At 30.1% G+C, this 20,300-nt stretch overlaps 2 protein-coding genes across 2 annotated transcripts; both read right to left on the reverse strand.

Moving 5' to 3' along the window:
• Window positions 1–6,193: 6,193 nt before the first annotated feature.
• On the reverse strand, window positions 6,194–8,930 carry LOC107922479 (uncharacterized). Its single transcript, XM_041103505.1, has 11 exons — window positions 8,800–8,930; window positions 8,632–8,710; window positions 8,369–8,516; window positions 8,091–8,214; window positions 7,763–7,931; window positions 7,484–7,512; window positions 7,207–7,355; window positions 7,015–7,117; window positions 6,814–6,909; window positions 6,670–6,722; window positions 6,194–6,573 (listed from the first exon to the last, which is right to left on the reverse strand). Exons 2-11 carry the CDS (start codon window positions 8,699–8,701, stop codon window positions 6,327–6,329), a joined length of 1,188 nt encoding a protein of 395 aa, XP_040959439.1. The 5' UTR covers window positions 8,702–8,710; window positions 8,800–8,930; the 3' UTR covers window positions 6,194–6,326.
• A 1,548-nt stretch (window positions 8,931–10,478) lies between these two features.
• On the reverse strand, window positions 10,479–12,952 carry LOC107945644 (translocase of chloroplast 159, chloroplastic-like). The gene has a single exon (XM_016879725.2). It carries the CDS (start codon window positions 12,724–12,726, stop codon window positions 10,507–10,509), a length of 2,220 nt encoding a protein of 739 aa, XP_016735214.2. The 5' UTR covers window positions 12,727–12,952; the 3' UTR covers window positions 10,479–10,506.
• Window positions 12,953–20,300: the final 7,348 nt, after the last annotated feature.

A 20,300-nucleotide genomic window follows, 5' to 3' on the forward strand; every position in this document is an offset into this window, starting at 1 on the left:
TCTGCTCTACCTATTTGATTCTATTATCTGTATCTGTAATGGACTTAAGTCTGAATTTGTATCTGACTGTATATGAGATATGTTATTGTATATGAGATTTCTGTATGTATAGCATGTCTTTTTCTATTGGATTACACACTGAGTTTACGAAAACTCACATTTGTTCGTCTGTTCTATTCAGGTAATCCACAGACTTAGGTAGATCGGTGAGACAGAGTCTCACGGTGACCACGAGTTCGTGAACTGCTTTTGATAATGGTTTTTATTTAATTTAAGTATTATTTTCTGAGAGTTTTGTAATTATTAGACTCTCTAGACTGTTTGATTTTTATTTTAGTTTTGGGTTTCGTTTGTTTATTATCCTACATGGTTTGATAAAACAATTTATGAAAACGACGGTTTTACGCAAACAAAGGTTTTTCTGAAAATACGAACTGGATTTCCAAAATATAACTGTTTTTAATACTTCCACTATAAATTATGTTTTGGAAAATGAATTAATTAAATAATGTTTTCAATAATAGATGAATAAATGAATATAGGCTATAAAACTTGGTTGATTTATTGAAGAACACTGATTTCAAAACCCTTCATCGGAACATTACCAGATTCGGCCATAACGTCTAGGCCGAGTTTGGGGTGTTACACTTCTTAACTATTCTTCATAAACGTGTCATATTAAAGATTTTTTAGGTCATGACTGATAGCATTTGACCACCTACACAATGTTAGATGCTCCTCATCATGACTATTACTCCCTAAAAGAACATCGCATTTATGACAACTGTTTGATGATGCTTTTCTTTCTCCAGCGAGATGAGCCTTTAATGGGGCCTCTGAGCATGTCTTACGGAAGGCCACATTATAACCTCCCACTCAATTGGAGGGCAATTGTTATATCTTTTCACCAAACAGACACGTTTTAGTCCAAAATGTATTGTTGACTCTTCATTGGCTTCCTAAGCATAACCACCCGTCCTATCTCAAATGTAACCATCTACCTGAGCTTAAGGGTGAATGTTATCCTAATGTGAATACAATGTTGGAACGCCGGCACCCCTACGGCGCAGCGAAAAATTAAACATTCGACGATCCTAACCATGGATCCATGTGTGAGGAACAAATCGGGGTGAATAAAGGTTTCGAAATTACCAAATCTTTATTCTGAATAGACAGCAACGCCTCAACAACAAGTAATATGATCTACTATCGAACCAAGCCGCAATCTATCGTGACTCCGGCCTCTACGTAATCCACCCAGTTGACAATAAACGGAAGGAATCCCTAAAAAAGTTTTGGAGAACACTTTACTTTGACGGCTGCTAGACCCCAAGCAAAGAAAAAATGGGATTTTTATATCTATTTTTAGGGTTTCTAGAAATTAAATAAATATAACAATGTTTTAAACCGAAAATTATAATTACATTAATTATAATAATAATTTCGGCAAACTATATATTTATTTGAATTTATATACTAACCCAATTCATGTTCTCATTATGCGTACAACAACCTTGTACATAATGTGTTCGATATTTGATTACCTAATTAAATTAATTCTATAATTAATTTAATTCAAGCAACAACCAAACACAATACCAACTATATTTTATTCCATTCATTTCAACTATAGGGTGTGACCCTGTAGGTTCTTGTAACGTTAGCAGTAATACTAGAACGATTCCAATGTTACAAACAATGAGTGGCACCTAGCAATACATCATTGCTACCTAAGTCACAAGAAATCATGATTCGACATAACCTTTTTATGATTAACCTTTCATGCAATAATCCTTAAGTCCTTTATCTCTGGATTGGACACAAGTCATGGAATAGTCACACTTGCATAGTCCATTCCATGTTTCTTGATATCTTAAGTAGACTATGATATACAAATAAGTATGACATCTCATATCAACTTATTTGAGCATGGCCATGCATTTCTAGTCTCACTCATCAAGTGGCCTAAGATATTACTCCCATTATGTAGGAGGGATTTATCCTATATCGATCAACTATATCCCTCTACATAGATCGTGGTATATCCAACATCAGCCTTTATAGAACAACCAGTTACGATGTACGTTTGACTGTATCAAAATATACAATTCACGATAACGAGTCAGTCCAATATGTTGTTCTCTAACACACATATTCATGCATCAATTTTGACACTCCATATCAATGACAACTCTTTATCATCAATCAACAACATGTTAGTCTTAATGCATTATTGTTGTCCTATCCAACAATAATACTTGACTAAGGACCTTTTAAGAATAATCATATTATTCTCAGGACATTATTATAAAACAGTTTGTTTATACACACATAAAAGAAACTGAAATAATAATGGTAACGCCTTATATTAATAAACATGATAAATCAAGTATGTTATTACAACCATCTCATGATTGATATTTGGGCATACTCTAACATACAATTCCAAGGTAATAAGGAGTCTATTTAGGTTTAACTACCTCGTATTGATAGAGTCTCATGATATGTGCTAATGATTATTCATTACCCATTTAACTGGATTGAATGTATATCCTAACACGTTATACTCGCGGATAAGGGGACCTCTCTTATAAATACTCTGAGAAATGAAGAATAAAGGATCAACCTTTTGGAACCTTAAAGTTACTCTAAGCATTTGTCTACCCAATTAACCTGTCCTCTTATCCTTGTCCCAGCTCTCAATCTCTACAAGTAAATCGGCTTCAATTACCTCACCTTGACCTCCTCCTTACTTCGCCTTATCCTCTTCCTTTATTGTAACTTATATCAACAAATTTTAAAAACATATGTTTTTTTAACAAGTCATATCCAGATTATCCTTCGTAAACCTACGTTTTTTAAATTTTGTATGATATAATCGTCACTATACATGAAACCAAGGTTTTATTGGATCAAATCAACATGTTAACATTTGCAAGTGCTGTACCATCCGCTTGCATACAAAAGTTTCCATTTCTCTGGATTCCCTCTTTCTTTCGAATTTCTCTTTTACTTTTGTGCTGCATAAACTTCCAAAATTTCAAAGAGAAAATAACTCCAAAAGGTGTTGGAATAGCACTAAGATTCTTTGCAGAACCTTTACGTAAATAGTTGGCTTATGTTCTAGCATATAAGTGGTTCAAGAAACAAAGCTCAATAGGAAAATCATTGAGCTACCAATGCTATATTTATAGTTCACAGAGCTGCAGTTAAATATTATAATAATATTGTGTATATATCCAATATATACAATTAGTTCCGACTTCATAGTTAATTAACGGGAAAAAACTTGACACATTCAAAGTCTTTATCTGATTGTTTATTTCCACTTAAAAGATTATATTGTCATTTTCATCGAAATAATTTTGATTGCAAAGCTTACCTTAGTTAGCTTATACCTTCATCAAAGTAGTTGGTTGTGTTTAGGAAATTGAGCTGACATATGTGTTTTATGAAGAGAATCGATTAGCAAGTCGAATAATAGTTATGGCTTTTAATTTAGAATTGGGTATTTGCGTTTTCTTACAATTATTAAATGTAATTCTTCGGATTTTACATGAAGATTTAGTTAATATTGTTAACTAGTTTAATCAAAATGCGAATATCAATTCTCTTTAAGAACATTGTTTGAAGAGAAAAAAATTATATATTTTATCATGATAAGTTTAAATGGATGTTTTAGTAAAAAAAAACTTAATAAGAGTTTTTCCCATTATCTTTATTGTTACATGACTAGATTTTAAAAAGAATTTCAAAATATCGCACCAAAACATTCAATAAAAATTTATAGTAGTGGTAATAACGAGATTTGAATTTTTAAATCCGAAAATTAAAAGGACTAAATTCCTAAAATTAAAGGGAAGATAACTAAATTTCAAAATGTATGGAGTATATAAAAACTTACAACATATTTTAACTTTTAAATTTTTTTGCTTAGAATTATCTATAGCCCCTCCCTAACCCATAAATAGGAGAATAATGTGCTTCAGCACACTCGAAACCACAATCTCCTGCATTGACAATTATATCCATGTCAATCGAGCTAACTTAAAAAGTTTTAAACTAAAATTTAATAGAAATAAATAAATAATTTAACGAAAAACATAGATTAAAAAGATATAAAAGGAAATTGAAGTTTTAGAGACTGAAACCATTTAATTTCTACCAAATTTTTTCTGTTTCCCAACATTATGTTAAATATTCATTAATATAAATATGGAAGTACGTCTGTAGTATTAAGGTTGGACGGCTGGCAGCTCCTAATTTTCACCTAACATCTCAATTTCGTCCGAGAAGAACACATCAAGAAAAGTGAATGTAAAGATGACCTCTCATTTATTTTAAATAGATTGATAGTCAATAAATCATAAATCATAAATGTTACATTCCTATTCCAATATGTTTATCACTCAATTTACATGATTTTTTAATCCTAAATTCAAATTCAAAAACGCTATCTTAAGGATTTCAGGTGGAGACCAAGTAATATCATCATAATTAGATAAGAGTAAATTGAAAGTCTAATCAATTTAACAAGTGATTTATATAATTAAAATAAAATTGGAATCGTTTAATAAAACTGAAAAAAAAATCAGGAATAACAAAACCAGTTAAAATCGTAAAACCCATGTACTTATTTATCTTTATCTTTTTCATTTTTTATTTTAACAAAAAATAATAATTTTACATTATGTTTTAGTTTACTTTTATCTTTTATTTTTTTGTAGACACAATTTCGAGTATTTTAATATGTTTAATTATTTTTATAACCTTTTAGTTTATTCTTTTTTAAATGATAAAATAATCTATTAATCTAGTTGAATAAAAATTTATCGGTCTAACAGATTTAGGGCTAATTTTTCATTGCCTTTGAAAAGTCATGTAAAAAAGTGTTTTTTTTTAAAATACTTTTGAAAAGTTTACTTTATAATTTAAGGGTGCGTTTGGTTCGCTGTATTGGATTAGAGGTGTATTGGATTAGAGGTGTATTGGGATTAGAGGTGTATTGGATTAGAGGTGTAATAGCTAATCCACTGTTTGGTTGAATGTAATAGAATAGAGGCGTAATAGTAATCTTGTGTTTGGTTGAATGGAATAGAGGTGTAATAGCATAATGGAAAAAACTAAAATGACTAGAATACCCTTAGCATAAAATTGTTTTGGTAAATGATTATTGTTATTGTTATTTAAATTTTAATAAGATTATTATTATCAGTAATAAATATTTTAATCATATTTAAACATAATTATTATTAAATATATTTTAATTAATAATATATAATTTAATAAAATTCTTATAATTAGCAGAAATTTGTTTTGGTAAATTATTATTGTTATTGTTATTTAAATTTTAATAAGATTATTAATATCAATAATAAATAATTTAATCATATTTAAACATAATTATTATTAAATATATTATAATTAAAATATATAATTTAATAAAATTCTTAATAATTAATATTCTTATATGAATTTACTCAAATCATAATATATGATACTGTAAAATATAAAGTAACATAATTATTATTAAATATATTATAATTAAAATATATAATTTAATAAAATTCTTAATAATTAATATTCTTATATGAATTTACTCAAATCATAATATATGATACTATAAAAGAAAATTTGAAATAATTAATATTAAATATATTTTAATTAAAATATATGATTTAATAAAATTTAAAATAATTATAACTAATAAATTATATTTCCAACTGAAACAAGCCAAACAACATAAGCAGTATTAGAACGGGGATTATTAAATCGACTTTTGTAGTATAAAGTTCCAAAAAAAATTTTCTTTATCTGTAGATAGAGAGAATCATGTTCATAAAACATATAAAATTTGACGTTGATGAACTGCAGTCTCTTCCATTGTTAATGCAGGTTGAAAGGCTTGATTTCAATAGTGTTACGGCCTTTGTATTTAACTTCAAATAGAAGTTTGTACAATTGCTCCAATTAATATTTTTTTCTTTGCTTCTATTGGCTGGGTTAGAAATTCAAAACAATATTTTTGAAAGACTTGTATAATTTCATCTGCTCAATAATTGGAAAAACTCAATTTGATTTCTTCCTTTAATTGTCTCTTTTTTAAGTACTAATTATCAGCAACAGGCACGGCGATTTAATGTGGTCAAAACAACCACATCAAGCACTCTCATCTCTTTGTTTGCAGCAAAGATGAACTCAACAGCTTCAAACCATGGCAAAATAAGTACAACATATATAACCAAAACAGGATATGCTTTCTTCAATAACATCTCAACTTAAATAACGAAACATTCATATTATGTTCGGAACACAAAATAGGTAACTTATAAAGTACTGAATAAAAAACAGAAGTGTCCACTGCCATGGTTTATGCAAAGTCCTACCAATTCCTCAACGATTGGCCTTGGCAACTCTCTCGATTTCGTCCTTCTTCTTGATGGCATAGCTGCACAAACAACACGAGAAATGTTCCTACGAGCTTGTGTAATAGTATTTTGTCTTAAGAGATGCTTCACAAAATACTTTGCAGATGATATACTAGCTGTTAACAGAGCAGGTGACCACCAAGTCCTGCAACCAAATAAATGTCCATGCTTAATAAACCGGTTTTATTTATGGATTCTACCAGTATTGCAATCTAGATTCTTCTTCAAGCTTATAATGAACCTTCTTTTATTCGATCCTGAGGCAGCTGAGTTCTCTTTATTGGCAACAAGAATCTGCAAAGTTATCAATGAAGATTATGATAAATCATAACAAACCTAATTTCTATTGTATGTATAGGAACAGATCTCGATAACATTTTCTTACCCGGAAAAGATTAAGAAGGCCTTCAGTTTCATCAAGAAAAGAAAAATCTCCATGGATATATGCATCTGCAAGGCCTATATCAGCTTCTTTCATGATCTGGAGGGAAAGCACATATAATGCTCATAAGCAAAGGTGACAATAGAGTTTAATATTAACAAGTAATCCAACTGAATTAAGAATTAAGTAATGTGTGGTGTGTACCCTCCAGTAAAACTGAGGATTATGCACTTTCAGAACTGTTTTAAGAGGACACTTTTCCATGTTTCCTTTGAAAGTGAAAATTCTGCCTCCTTCCTCTAAGAAACTGATGATAGCCACATGGTCAATTGTGTCAAATTCAAGTAAAAAAACATGCAGTGAACTAACATTGAGTGATTATATTTAAGAACTCACGTTACGCAGCCCATAGATATATATTGTTGAAAGAATTTAGTAACAAAGAGGCGTGCCGTTGTTTCCATGAAAGAGGGTGACATATTCTTTGGACTGTGCAGAACAGAAGAATGCTTTCCCAAGATACCATGTGCAGCATCCATACCAGCCTGAGAAAAAAAGAGCACCTTAGAAACATGCTTTGTGGATTCTTGTACTTTCATTGCAGCCTAAACTAAAGGAATTTATCTTGCTTGTTAAGAGTTGAAAATAAGCAGAAATTACTAGGTAGAGGTACCTTTAGTTCATCCTGATTGAAGTCATAGCCTGAAATAATTGTAAAACAGATACTCAGACGAGAGGCAGTTGACATCGTGTTTTATTATCTTATAATGACAGCTAATGAAGGTTTTAGAACACAAGAAATATAAAAGCACAGCACCATAACAGTAGCAATAATACTTCACAAATCTATAGCTAGTGGAAGAGAACTAAAAGAGCTAGTTTCATCCCTTGATAATTTACTTCTCCCCAAAATTTTGGTCCAAAATGTTAACTAATTTCATGAGGATCTCACCACAGAACCAGATTCCTCTCTTCCCCTGAATCTGACCAAGCTCAAGTGAAGGTTTTGATGCAGCAACAGAGGGAATTGCATGGCCAGTCGACCACTTAAGCAAGGTATTCTTCGGGGTATGGTCTGGATTGACAGTCACAAAAAATGGCTCACTTGTTTTCCCAATATACTGTAAAAAGAATAAGAACCACTCAGCATTACTCAAGTTATAACTGGATAAACAACCAAGTATTTTAGTAATTCTGATGAAATAAATGGTATCTGACAAGAATCTTCTATGCTTCCCTAGATGTTAGACAATATTAGCAAACTTAATTTTTTGACATACCTGTAATGCATTGAGCCAGTATGTTAAGAATGCATTATTTTTGCTACTATTGAGAAAATTCAATGCACTCCAAGCTGATTTGTTTTGTGGCATTAAAGTACTATCCCGGTGAAGGAAAATATCACTGCCAACAGAAACAATTGATTAGATTTCATGAATTTTAGTAGCTCACTTTAAATAAACTAAAGAACGTGCAAAATAGATTAGATTATACTTGCATATTAATTTTGAGACGTTCGAAGGCAAACAGATCAACGAGGGAGTACAAATTTTAGTACCTGGTAGCATATTGGAAAGCACCCAGTACTCTTGTTTCTTCAAATGTTGCTTGATTTCCTAATAATTTTAGGGCAGTGGGAGCATCAACAGCCATTATGCATCCATTGTAAGTTTCTTGAAAACCATCTCCACAGACCATGGTGGTACCTGTCAATCCATTTATACACAACTATCCTCAGGGGTCTGTAAAATCTGATATGAAAAAGTCATATTTTTCCTGGTAAATATTGAAAGATGGATGATTTTCGAGGCAAGCACTCACCATTATCAGCAGGCAAAACAGATTGTACTTCACAACCAAGTTTAAATTGACAACCTTTAGTCTCCAGCATTTCACTAACCTGATTTCATTGAATTGGATTATACTTTTAATTAGCTTACATCAATAGAACCGTATGTGGAGAGTTTAGGAAACTAGAAAAATGCTCACCCTTTTAACAAAATGTGAGTGCCCTTTGATAGTCAACCACTGTGGCTGCCCAAATTGCTGAAGATGGAAAAGGAAAACAAAAAGATCAACAAACGAAACCGACACATTGAGTTTTATATAGGAAGAGTCTAATGCAAATTAAGCCTACAATATACAAGATAGAATGATAATGCAGGAGAATTGATAATTTATCCCCAAAAAAACCCTAATTTCAACAGACAAAACCCACCATAGTTGAAGAACACAAATCTGTTTTTTGTCAACAAAACAATCATGAGGAAGAAAATTAAAAATCCAAATTAAGTAAAAAAAGAGAAAAAGCACTTGCCGCTTCTGTTGATGTTGGTGAAAGATGCCAAGATGAAAGTCGGCGAAAGATCTGAGCGGGTGGAGGTTTGGTTCGGTGGCAACTTCTGTTGATGTTGGGAGGGAGAGGGAGAGGGTGGGGAGAACGATTTCTGCTGGGAAGGGTAAAACAGACACCGATTAGCTAATCCTTTCTTTTGGAAGGGATTGGAAATCAGCGTTGAAGCAGAGAAAATGAGGATTGCGTACGTAACGTAATAGGCCCGTATTAGGGCAATACACCCAACCAAACGTGGGATTAAGTGGGCCCACCGATTAGGGGTGTATTGGCTATGCCAATACACCCAACCAAACATACTCTAAGGGCACGTTTGGTTCGCTGTATTGGATTAGAGGTGTATTGGATTAGAGGTGTATTGGATTAGAGGTGTAATGGAATAGATGTGTAATAGCAAATCAACTGTTTGGTTGAATGTAATGGAATAGAGGCGTAATAGTAAAACTGTGTTTGGTTGAATGTAATAGAGGTGTAATAGCATAATGGAGAAAACTAAAATGACCAGAATACCCTTAGCATAAATTTGTTTTGGTAAATGATTATTGTTATTGTTATTTAAATTTTAATAAGATTATTTATTATCAAAAATAAATAATTTAATCATATTTAAACATAATTATTATTTAATATATTTTAATTAAAATATATAATTTAATAAAATTCTTAATAATTAGCAGAAATTTGTTTTGGTAAATTATTTTATTTAAATTTTAATAAGATTATTAATATCAATAATAAATAATTTACTCATATTTAAACATAATTATTATTAAATATATTTTAATTAAAATATATAATTTAATAAAATTCTTAATAATTAATATTCTTATATGAATTTACTCAAATCATAATATATGATACTGTAAAATATAAATTAAAATAATAATTATTAAATATATTTTAATTAAAATATATAATTTAATAAAATTCTAATAATCAATATTCTTATATGAATTTACTAAAATCATAATATATGATACTATAAAATATAATTTGAAATAATTAATATTAAATATATTTTAATTAAAATATATGATTTAATAAAATTTAAAATAATTATCTAGATTCAAATTTAAGAATTATTTACATGAACAAAAATATAATATTTGTTTCTAAGTTAATTATTTTAATAAAATAATTAAATATTTATATAACGGTGTTCTCATCTTTTGGTATTTTTATATGCAATTTTAAAGATTGAATCCAAACTTAAAAGAATATTTATTTGTAAGCATTTCACCGGTTTACTTCAACTCAATTATTGATTAATTTTTAATAAACATAAATTCAATCACTAATTCTCTTGGCTCCTCTGTTTCAATATATGAAACATGACTCAATCACTAATCCTCATAACTCAAAGGTGAGCCAGATGGTCCATCAGGGGGTGCAGAAGCAGCATGAGTCAAAGCAACTATGGCATTTTTCCAGAAAGAGGAGCCAAGAGAATTAGTGATTGATCTTAACAATGGCAGATCATTAAGATCCCGGGTCTGGCTGTCCAACCGATCAACATAGACTACAACATCGGGGGGACACTTCTTTATGTATTGCTTTATAGAAGCTAGGACCTTGTGATTGGCACCTTGCTCCATGGCAGAAGATTTCAAACCTGGGGTATCAATGATTCTCAGTTTAACACCATCTACCATTCCAGTAATCTCTTTCACTACTGTAGTGGCAGGTTCAAATGCATGAATTGAGGTCTTTGACTCACCAAAGATTGAATTTATTGTGGCACTCTTGCCCACCCCAATCTTCCCAAGCACAAGCATGTTTATGGAGAAGCTTAAATCATCTTTACCCTCTGTTTCAAGTTCCAAAGCTTTCCTCTTCGCAGAATCAACACTAAACAGTTCACTGGTTTGTCTCCTTGCAACATGTGCCAGTCTATAAAGAACCTGTGCTGCTAAAGAATCTTCAGTAGAAAGTCCGAGCCTTTGAAGAATCCTCAAAAATTTGACTCTTATAAGCTGTAACTTTTCCAATTTTATTTTATCTTCTTCTGTCAAGTTGTTGTCAGAATCTCCCCTACTTGTTACAGCAGGACTAAATATGTTAGGCCTGTTTGATCGAGGTGCGGATGTTGCATTTTGCAGTGAGGATCCTAAGCCTGCAGGACGTTCAACAGTGAAAAGCCTAGATCCATCTTGAGAGGTTATAGTAATGTTGCCGCCATCAGAGCCAGCACCAGTTGCTGCTTTCAAGAGGGCTGCCAAAGCAGCAGAATCAAATAACTCCTTCCCCTCTCCTTCTTCATCCGTATCCCCTTCTTCATCTGAATCAATAGCATTTGTCTGTATATGATTATGAGAAGTATCAGCACCCGAGTGAGAACCAATGGCAGATCCTCGTTCTAGCTCCTCCAAGAATTGCTTAGCAGCTTCAGCATTCTTAAAAAACATACTTTCAGCCTCTCCATCAGTCTCTGAGCCTTCATTCTGATGCTGCTTCTCTTCCATTTCACCTTCAAAACTAACTTTTCCAGCCACTGTAGTTTGCTCCACTGACTCAGGCCAATGAGATTCTTCTCCTGGCAGGGTTACTGACCTTTTGCTTTGAGAATCACTATCTAAATTCTCTGTTTCATGAGCTGCCATTATTTCTGTAGGTTGAGCAGAACTATCCTTTGCCTGAATTCCATCTCCACCCCCTCCATCTACTTTCTCAGCAAATGCTTGTTCCAAAATATCTATGATCTCCTCATCTTTGAGATCATTTAGCTCAGTCCCAGAATTGTCTTTACCAAGCATAACCCCACTGGCAATATCAGCTTTATTCTCAGCATCAACAGCCAACTCGTCTCCGCCGAAAAACTTCGAACCATCAGCATGATTCAAGCCGTTATCCAAGCTCGCATTATCGTCAACTGGAACCACCTCTGTCTCCTTCATCACCAATGTCTCAATGCCTAAAGCAGCTCCAGTCAAAGGTTTCGCATCGACAACCAACTCCTCTTCGCCAGAAAATTTCGAACCATCGACTTCAACTACCTGATGATCTACTGTTTCTACAATCATAGGATTGAAACCCTTAGCTCCACCATCTAACACCAAATTATTCTCAAAAATCCCAATTCTACCTTCCTCTCCACTTTCCATTGATAAAACAGATTGGTCGACTTCTCCAATGGAACCCATTTCCACCTTATCGTCCTTTTCCCCATTACCAACACTATCAACATCAACCTTCCCCATCGAACCCTCACCTCTATATTCCTCTAAACCATTATCGCCATCCCCAAACGAGTCCTCATTCAAAATCACATTCGAACCATCAGAACCAACAAAAGGGGCATCACTAACATCCCTCACGGTCGGAATTACTTCATCAGGGTCAGCCATAAATGGCCTCTCGGGTACTGTTTCAAACTTCCCCTCACCATTCTCGTTACTATCATTAGTTTTACCATTCCCATTATCTTCCAAAGTACGTTCACTTACTGAACTAGTTACAAACTCAGAATCATCATTCGAAGTTAAAGAAGAAGAAGAGGAAGAAGAACCTGGAGAGGTAGAGAGCGACTGAGAAGTGATTTCCGGGGCAGAAAGCAAGGCGTCCATGGTTGAAAGAGAGGAAAGGGAGATAGAGAGAATTGGGTTTTAGGATATGGAATGAATTTTGAGTGGCGCACAGAGGGAGCAAATCGGCAGAAAGGGTAAAACAGGGAGGGGAAACCGAAGGGGCAACTAATCTGCAGAAAAGAGGGGGATTAGAAATCGGTGGTTTTCACCGATTAGGAAGGTAAAGGATTACACCCGTATTAGAAATACATCAAACCAAACGATGGAATACAGTCGCATTAGGTGGGGCCCACCGATTAGGGGTGTATTGGCATAGCCAATACACCCAACCAAACATGGTGTAAGTGTTTAGTATTACTGTCAAAAAATAATTTTGAGAAATAAAATATCATATGATATTCTAAAGTAAAAACTAAAAAATATGCATTTAAATAATGTTTAAATTTATAAATATTATGATATTTCAGTAATATATAAAAAAGAATTTATTGCAACTCATTATTAATATTTATATATATAATATAAATTTTAAATATTTTAAGCAATCCATATTAATTATTTGTAAAATTTAATTTGACTATATAAACCATATTTTAAATATTAAAATATAATCATTATAAATTCAAATATACAATGTTATATATTTGAAATCAATTCAATACGAAAATATTTGTACACCCAATATTAATACTAGATAACATGCATTAGATTATAAATAAGGGTTAAATTTATGATTTGACTCCAAAATTATTTTTTTCCCAAACACAAAAGCTAGTTTGGGACTGTTGTTGTGATTACAAAATACTTTTGAAAATTGATGTGGGTGAAATATTACGGTTTGTTAATTTTAAGTATTTGGCATTGTTGTTAAAAATTGAGTTAGAAAGTTAAAATATCCATTTTAGATATAATTTTAAAAATAATAATAAATTAATTTAGATAATATTTATATAATTATACATGAAATATGCTTTTTTAAGTAATTAATAAATTATTTGTAAATTTAATGATAAATAAATTTTTCCACCAAAATGATAAATAATATTTAAATAATTTAATATAATGATAAATTATATTTTTAGTAATATCATAAAATGTAAATTAATCTAAATATTCAAATATATTTTAAATAATAATATTTTGATAATTTCACTTCAAAATACATTAGTCAAAAGCACTTAAATTTCGACTTTTGTCATTAGGTGATAGAGCACTTTTTAACCACAATTTAAATCTTAAAAAGTTTAAAAACACTTTTTAACTCTAAACCTCCAACCACAATTTCGAACGAGACTAAAAATTATAACTTTTATGTATAGCTTTAAAAACTATCTATTTAACATTACTTTTCTAAAAATACTTGAGTCTTTAATCTCGCACCCAGTGCTTATAATATTGCCTTAAAAAAACAGAAGAAGAAGAATCTCAGTTTGCATGTTTCTTCAATGTTTTTCTTAGCATAATATGTGTCCAAAATTGGATTAAACTAAACACAGCTGAAAAGACAAATATGGGGTACAAAATATAATTAAAGTCTATAAACTTCTTGTGTCTCTATTTATGACAACTTGACAAATCACTGACAAACTTGTCTCAAAACTTTAATGAAAACCAACCAAACTTGCACTAATTTTCTGTTGTCTGCAAGCTATCATTCATTCGACCAAAAAACAAGAATCCATCAGTCAGGCTAAATTTATGAGACGTTTGTGTTTGGATTCTTAGGGAAATAATAATCTTGTGAAGAACAAACTCTTCAATAATTATATATAATACAAGGGCATGTGTTCTTATTTACGTTCAAGAGAAAATACACAAAATTTTATACTTAGCTTATACAAGAATATTCATATAAAAATCAAGAATACTGTATAATAATTTTTAACATATAGTATTGTATAATTACAATTAAATTTAATTATTACAATGTATGAACGAATTAATAAATAAAATGTTGAAGCAAAATAAGTTGAAACCTGCTGGGTGGCACTCGACAATGTCAACTGTAAACTACCATTGAGGTGGTTAAAATTTTGTCTTATTTGTTTTGACAATTTAATGAAGAAAATCTTTAGGTCTGGATATTTGTGGTTTTATTGAAGATGTTTTTGGTTCATCTATGAAAGCCAACTCTAGCATTTGAAAACTGGATTGGATTCATATGAATCAATTAAGTCTTTGGAATGTGGAGATTTAATCGAGATAGTGCTGTTGATTTTGGAGAGCCTATCTTCGAGTGATTTTATTTTGATTGTCATTGATGTAATAACTATTTTTAAGGAATTACTTTGTATTCACTTAGATTCTATGTTAGCAAGCCGAAACCAATATTTGCTTGGAGGCTTCTATAAGTTTTGTATGAGAGCTTATTGAGCGAATTCTAATATGTTTGTTGTGGAATTATCTTGTGAGAGAGTGCAAACTGATATTGTAAACATTGTTGAGTGTTTACTGCTCAAGTTCTCAGGGGACAATTTGGAGGTGAGTGTTCTAGTAATTTGGTTCAAAGGTGAGATCTCTATATTTGAGGAGTAATAGAGTGTGAATCACTTATTATATTATGGATTAAAGATAGTATAATTACTCACTGAGCTAAACTCCGCAAACAGAAAGAAACCGAACTGCGTAAACAAACATTGATTTTTTTAAGTTTTTGTTTGCACATTTTTAACAATATCAAATCATAATAGCTACTACAATGTAGCGTTTCCATTGCAATTCTCATTTTAAGCAAACAAACAACTTAAAATAATAATATAAAATATATTTAAATCAAATTTAAAATAAATTTAAATAAGATTTACATATGATAAAACTTAAATCAAAATAAATTTATTATAAATAAATGGATTAAACATCTCAAAATCTGCAGTCTTTTGAAACTTTTGACAGTTCTAATACGACAAAATGATATATTCTTTTCAGCTATCTGTCCATGATAGGTTAATGTTTTGGATAAAGACTTAAACAATCGATCACTATTTTGCGATTTGTTTTGGGTTTATTTCCTACAATGATTAAGAAGATAATTCAATGGAAGATTGATGAAAAATATGATGAAGAGCAGGAAATGATGATAATTATTGGACAATGACAACGAGGCAAAGGCTAGTGGAGAACTTACGTAAATGATTTCATCTTCTAAATGCCAATCATCATTAATTCACATCTTCGTAGGCAAATTAATTAGACACACACATATATATATTTCATTATCAGCAAAATGCAAGTGTAATGCTCACTGACTTTCAAAAATTTTGAAATTTGTATATTGATATATATATATCATACTTACGACGAATTTCTTTTTGGAATAGAACTGTGAGGTTCCCGAATTCAATTGGATAATAGTTTATAAGTTGAGTGCTATACTGTGCAAGCTACCTCTAGAAGCCTAAGAGAGCTAATATTACATGTTGAGAGTCACTTAAATCGCAATACTTGATGTGATTCGCATTTTGTGTGTTTTATAGTAGGGTTGACGAGGAAATCAGGCTTTAATGACATCATTTATAATGTAAGGTGCGTAATTTGTAAACTTCGTCAACTCAATTATTTTAATTAGAAAAGTCTATTTATTGAAAATACTTCACTCAAATACATTTTATCTTGCATAATCATTGGCATTTGTTTCTTACATGTTTAACATTTGGATCTTTCTCAATTACATCAAAATTTATCTAAGATAATTTATAAAGGCAGACTCTCTCTAACTTTCAAGTCACATATTAAATGCTCATCTATGACGCAACAAACCTATAACTGAGTGAGATAGTTGGCTTCATCTGGGATTCACATGAAAAATTTATAAATACCACCATCATCAAAAGGATAGATAAAGACGACACACATTGTTAATCTGTTCAAACATTCTCTCAACCCCCTTTTCAAACTACAGCTTTATGCATACGCACTGTTTGAACCATCATCGATAACTTAATGCCATCTTTGTATCAATATGATGAAAAGTCTAAGAATCTATAATAAAACATAGGCTTCATATAACATTTGATACCTAAACTTGACATTTTTTCTCTAATTTGATACCTAAGCTTTTTTATTTTGTCCAAGTTTGTACCTAAACTTGTCAAATGTTTCCCAAAATACAAATAGTGTTAGTTTTTTTATGAGGGGAGAAATAGCTAATGTATGACCTACACGTGATAGGTGACATGGAATTTAATGATAAGGATGATTGCATTTATTTGGAGTTTCTTTTGTTTCACTATGCTCAAAATTTTCTTTTCGTTAAGGTTGATATTACTTTAATTGCTAATGGTGGGAATGATTCAAGAACTCATGCTTAAATCATGAGCAGACACAAAGCCCTTATTTCCACAAAAATTTTGTAAATATCAAAGGAAATTGGTATTCAAAATTTGTGCTTTGAGCTATGCTTAACAAATTGGGTAAAAAGACCTTTCCAGTCCCTCTCAATTCCGAAATTGAGTAAACTGGTCCCTCCCGAAAAAAAAATGAAACAATTTAATCTCTTTCAATTTCGAAAGTGAGCACATAAGGATAATTAATCACAACATTAATGCCTTTTGTCAATTGTACATAATTTTGATTGGTATAGTAACAAATTTAGCCTTCGATGTTTACATATTTTGTCAGTTTGGCCTTAATCCTAAAAAAATTAACAAATTCAACCTCAACATTTACACATTTACATAAATGTTGCGGGATAAATTTGTCAAATTAGGACCAAATTGATAGAACTTGTAAACTTTGAGGGCCAGATTTATTATTATACCAATCAAAATCACATACAATTGATGGAAAACACTAACATCATGATTAATTGTCTTTATTTGCTCACTTTCAAAATTGACAAAAATTAAATTGCATTGATTTTTTTAGAGAGACCAATTTACTTAATTTTGAAATTGAAAGGGACTGGATAAAACTTTTTACCAACAAATTGATATTCAAGAAGAAAACAATAATTTTAAAAAACACATAATAAAATAAATTCATTGTGTTAAAACTAAAATTTAAAATAAATTAAACTAAATTAAAAGTAAATAAACATTTAAAATATATATATATAAAAGAAATTTCCTGTAATCTGTCATGAGTTTAAAGAATAAACTCTAGAGTAATTGTACAGGGATTACTTACGAGAAAATTTATTTGCATTTAAAGTGTTGTGAGTTGCCGACTGAATTTTAACTTGATTGGCATTATTATTATTGTCAGTGCAGGAGGATGTGTGTTTGAGTGCGCTGAAGCGCATTATCCTCCTATTTGAGAGTTGAGAGAGACTACGGATAATTTTAAGGATTATATCAAAAAGAACAAATACAATAACAACCTATAAATAGATAAAAATTAAAAAAAAAAGTGCTGTGAGTTAGGGCTAAACCGTTTTTAAGCATCCAAGAACTCTGAAAATTGAAATGTAAGGTAGATTTCGTCACCATGATTTGTGCTTAGGTAACCAGCTATTTCCTGTCTTTGATTTGAAAGAAATTGCAAAGGTTAATCTGTACTAGCTAAACGGGGAATCTCATCTAAATAACAAAATATATCATCAAATCCTACATGTATGTATATATATATCTCAAAATTATCTGCAACAGTAGCATTTAATTAATATTTCAAAAGTAAATTTATGATGTGATCAATTTTTCATATAAAAAAACCGATCTTAATGTATCAAGAATCTGCTTCTGATAACGTAAATGTAATTAGTCTTACCTACTTTTGTAATCTTTTTGATATCTTCAATTTAGTGTTTGGTTCATCAGTCAAATTAAACAAATTTTAATCATATCAAAATTCTAAAAAAAAATAAAATTAATTGTAAATCATAATATATATTAGAGAAAAAATTTTGAGTAGAATTTGAATTATAAATTTTAATAAATTAAAATATAATTTTAATGTGATTTTATCATATATTTTAGAGTTTAACTTTTTTTTTCCATTTTAAGAGGTTAAGGCCTAAGTCTCTACTTATATCCCTTGGCGTCGCCCCTTTATATATATGGACAGTCTACTTATATCAATATAAAAAAGAAAAAAAATTAAGTAGTTTTACACAATTATATAATTTTTTTGTACGATTAATATTTTAACAATTTAACTGTCGCCAATTGAGTCTTAGTTTATTTGGCATAAATATTGTTGCAAATACAAAAGGACGTGGATTCAAATGTGCTAAAATGCATTATCTTCCTATTTATGAGTTGGGGAGGGGCTATAGGTAATTATAACATCGTGTCAAAAAGAACAAATATGATCAAAACTTATAATGAGATTATTCAAAAAAACAATTCAATTGTCATATTTTATATTACATTCATATAAATCATACATATCAAATTTGGAATATAAATTAAAAAAATTCTAACTATTTATATTATATAAAATTCTTAACAGTTGAATTGTTAAAATATATATGATAAAAATATCAAATAATTTTAAATTTTTACATAAATAGTTAAGATATTAATCTTAAAATATCTAAATTTACTTTAATTTAACATGTTAAAACCATCCTTTAATATCAAAGAAAAGCTTGATAATGCCTAGGCACATCATCATTATTAATGCTTAATGAAAAGACTGATAAAGTCTATGTAATTAATGATCATAATTAAATTATATAAATGGCTTGCAATCACAAGGTTACAACTAGAGTTGTCTATAGGTTGGCAAAGTAAAAATGTTAGGTCTGTTTTTAGGTTTGGATTCAGTCCGACCCAAAAATTAAATTTAAAATTTTGTCCAAAATCTAAAACTCAAGCTCGGTTTGCATGTATTAAAATTTTTATATTATTTTTATATAAAAATAAGTTAAAAAAATATAATATATCAAATATACAAAAAATATTAAAATAAATGTTTCCCAACAAATCGAAAAATAAAAAAATGTATACTTAAATAACAGTAAAATAAATGCAACTTAGCAAATAAATACTTCTAAAATAGTAGCAAAATTAATAATAAAACAAGTGTTATACAATATCCAAATAATAACTATAAAATAGTAGCAATCTAATAGTGAAATGACAACAAAACAATAAGAAAACAGTAAAAAAGCAGTAGATATTTTTTTTACAAATTCAAATCAGGCTGGACTGAACCCGAACAAAAAAAAATTACTCAAAACCCAATCAAACTTTCCACTTTTCAGACTGACCAGGTAGCCCGGCCATGGTTACAACACATTTACATTTTTATTTATATTTTGAGTATTAAGAATTGAATTTGAGAGTCAATTTTTACTAACGAATCACATGGTTGTAACTTACAAATCTATCCAATTGGCCAATTAATTTATTTGATCATAGAGGTCCAAATTACTATTAGAATAATACCAATATTTTATTTAAATTTAAGTATAAATATATATATTAATATATGGTTTTTTAATATTTTAATACATAATTCTATTTTAGCAAAGCCTTATGAACTAAATGATAGAAAAAAAATGTTAGCAAAAAATAAAATAAAAATTTATGTAGCTTTTGTTTTTCTTTTTCTTGAACAAATCTGGAATGGTTTTTCATCAACTTTATTTTAGCTATTTTATATGTTTCCTAACAGGGCATCTAGATGTCCTCTGCTCGATTGAAATATTTATTTAAATGTTATTATTTTTT

The sequence above is a fragment of the Gossypium hirsutum genome, chromosome D10 (genome assembly GCF_007990345.1).
Source record: "Gossypium hirsutum isolate 1008001.06 chromosome D10, Gossypium_hirsutum_v2.1, whole genome shotgun sequence".
Taxonomy (NCBI): Eukaryota; Viridiplantae; Streptophyta; class Magnoliopsida; order Malvales; family Malvaceae; genus Gossypium; species Gossypium hirsutum.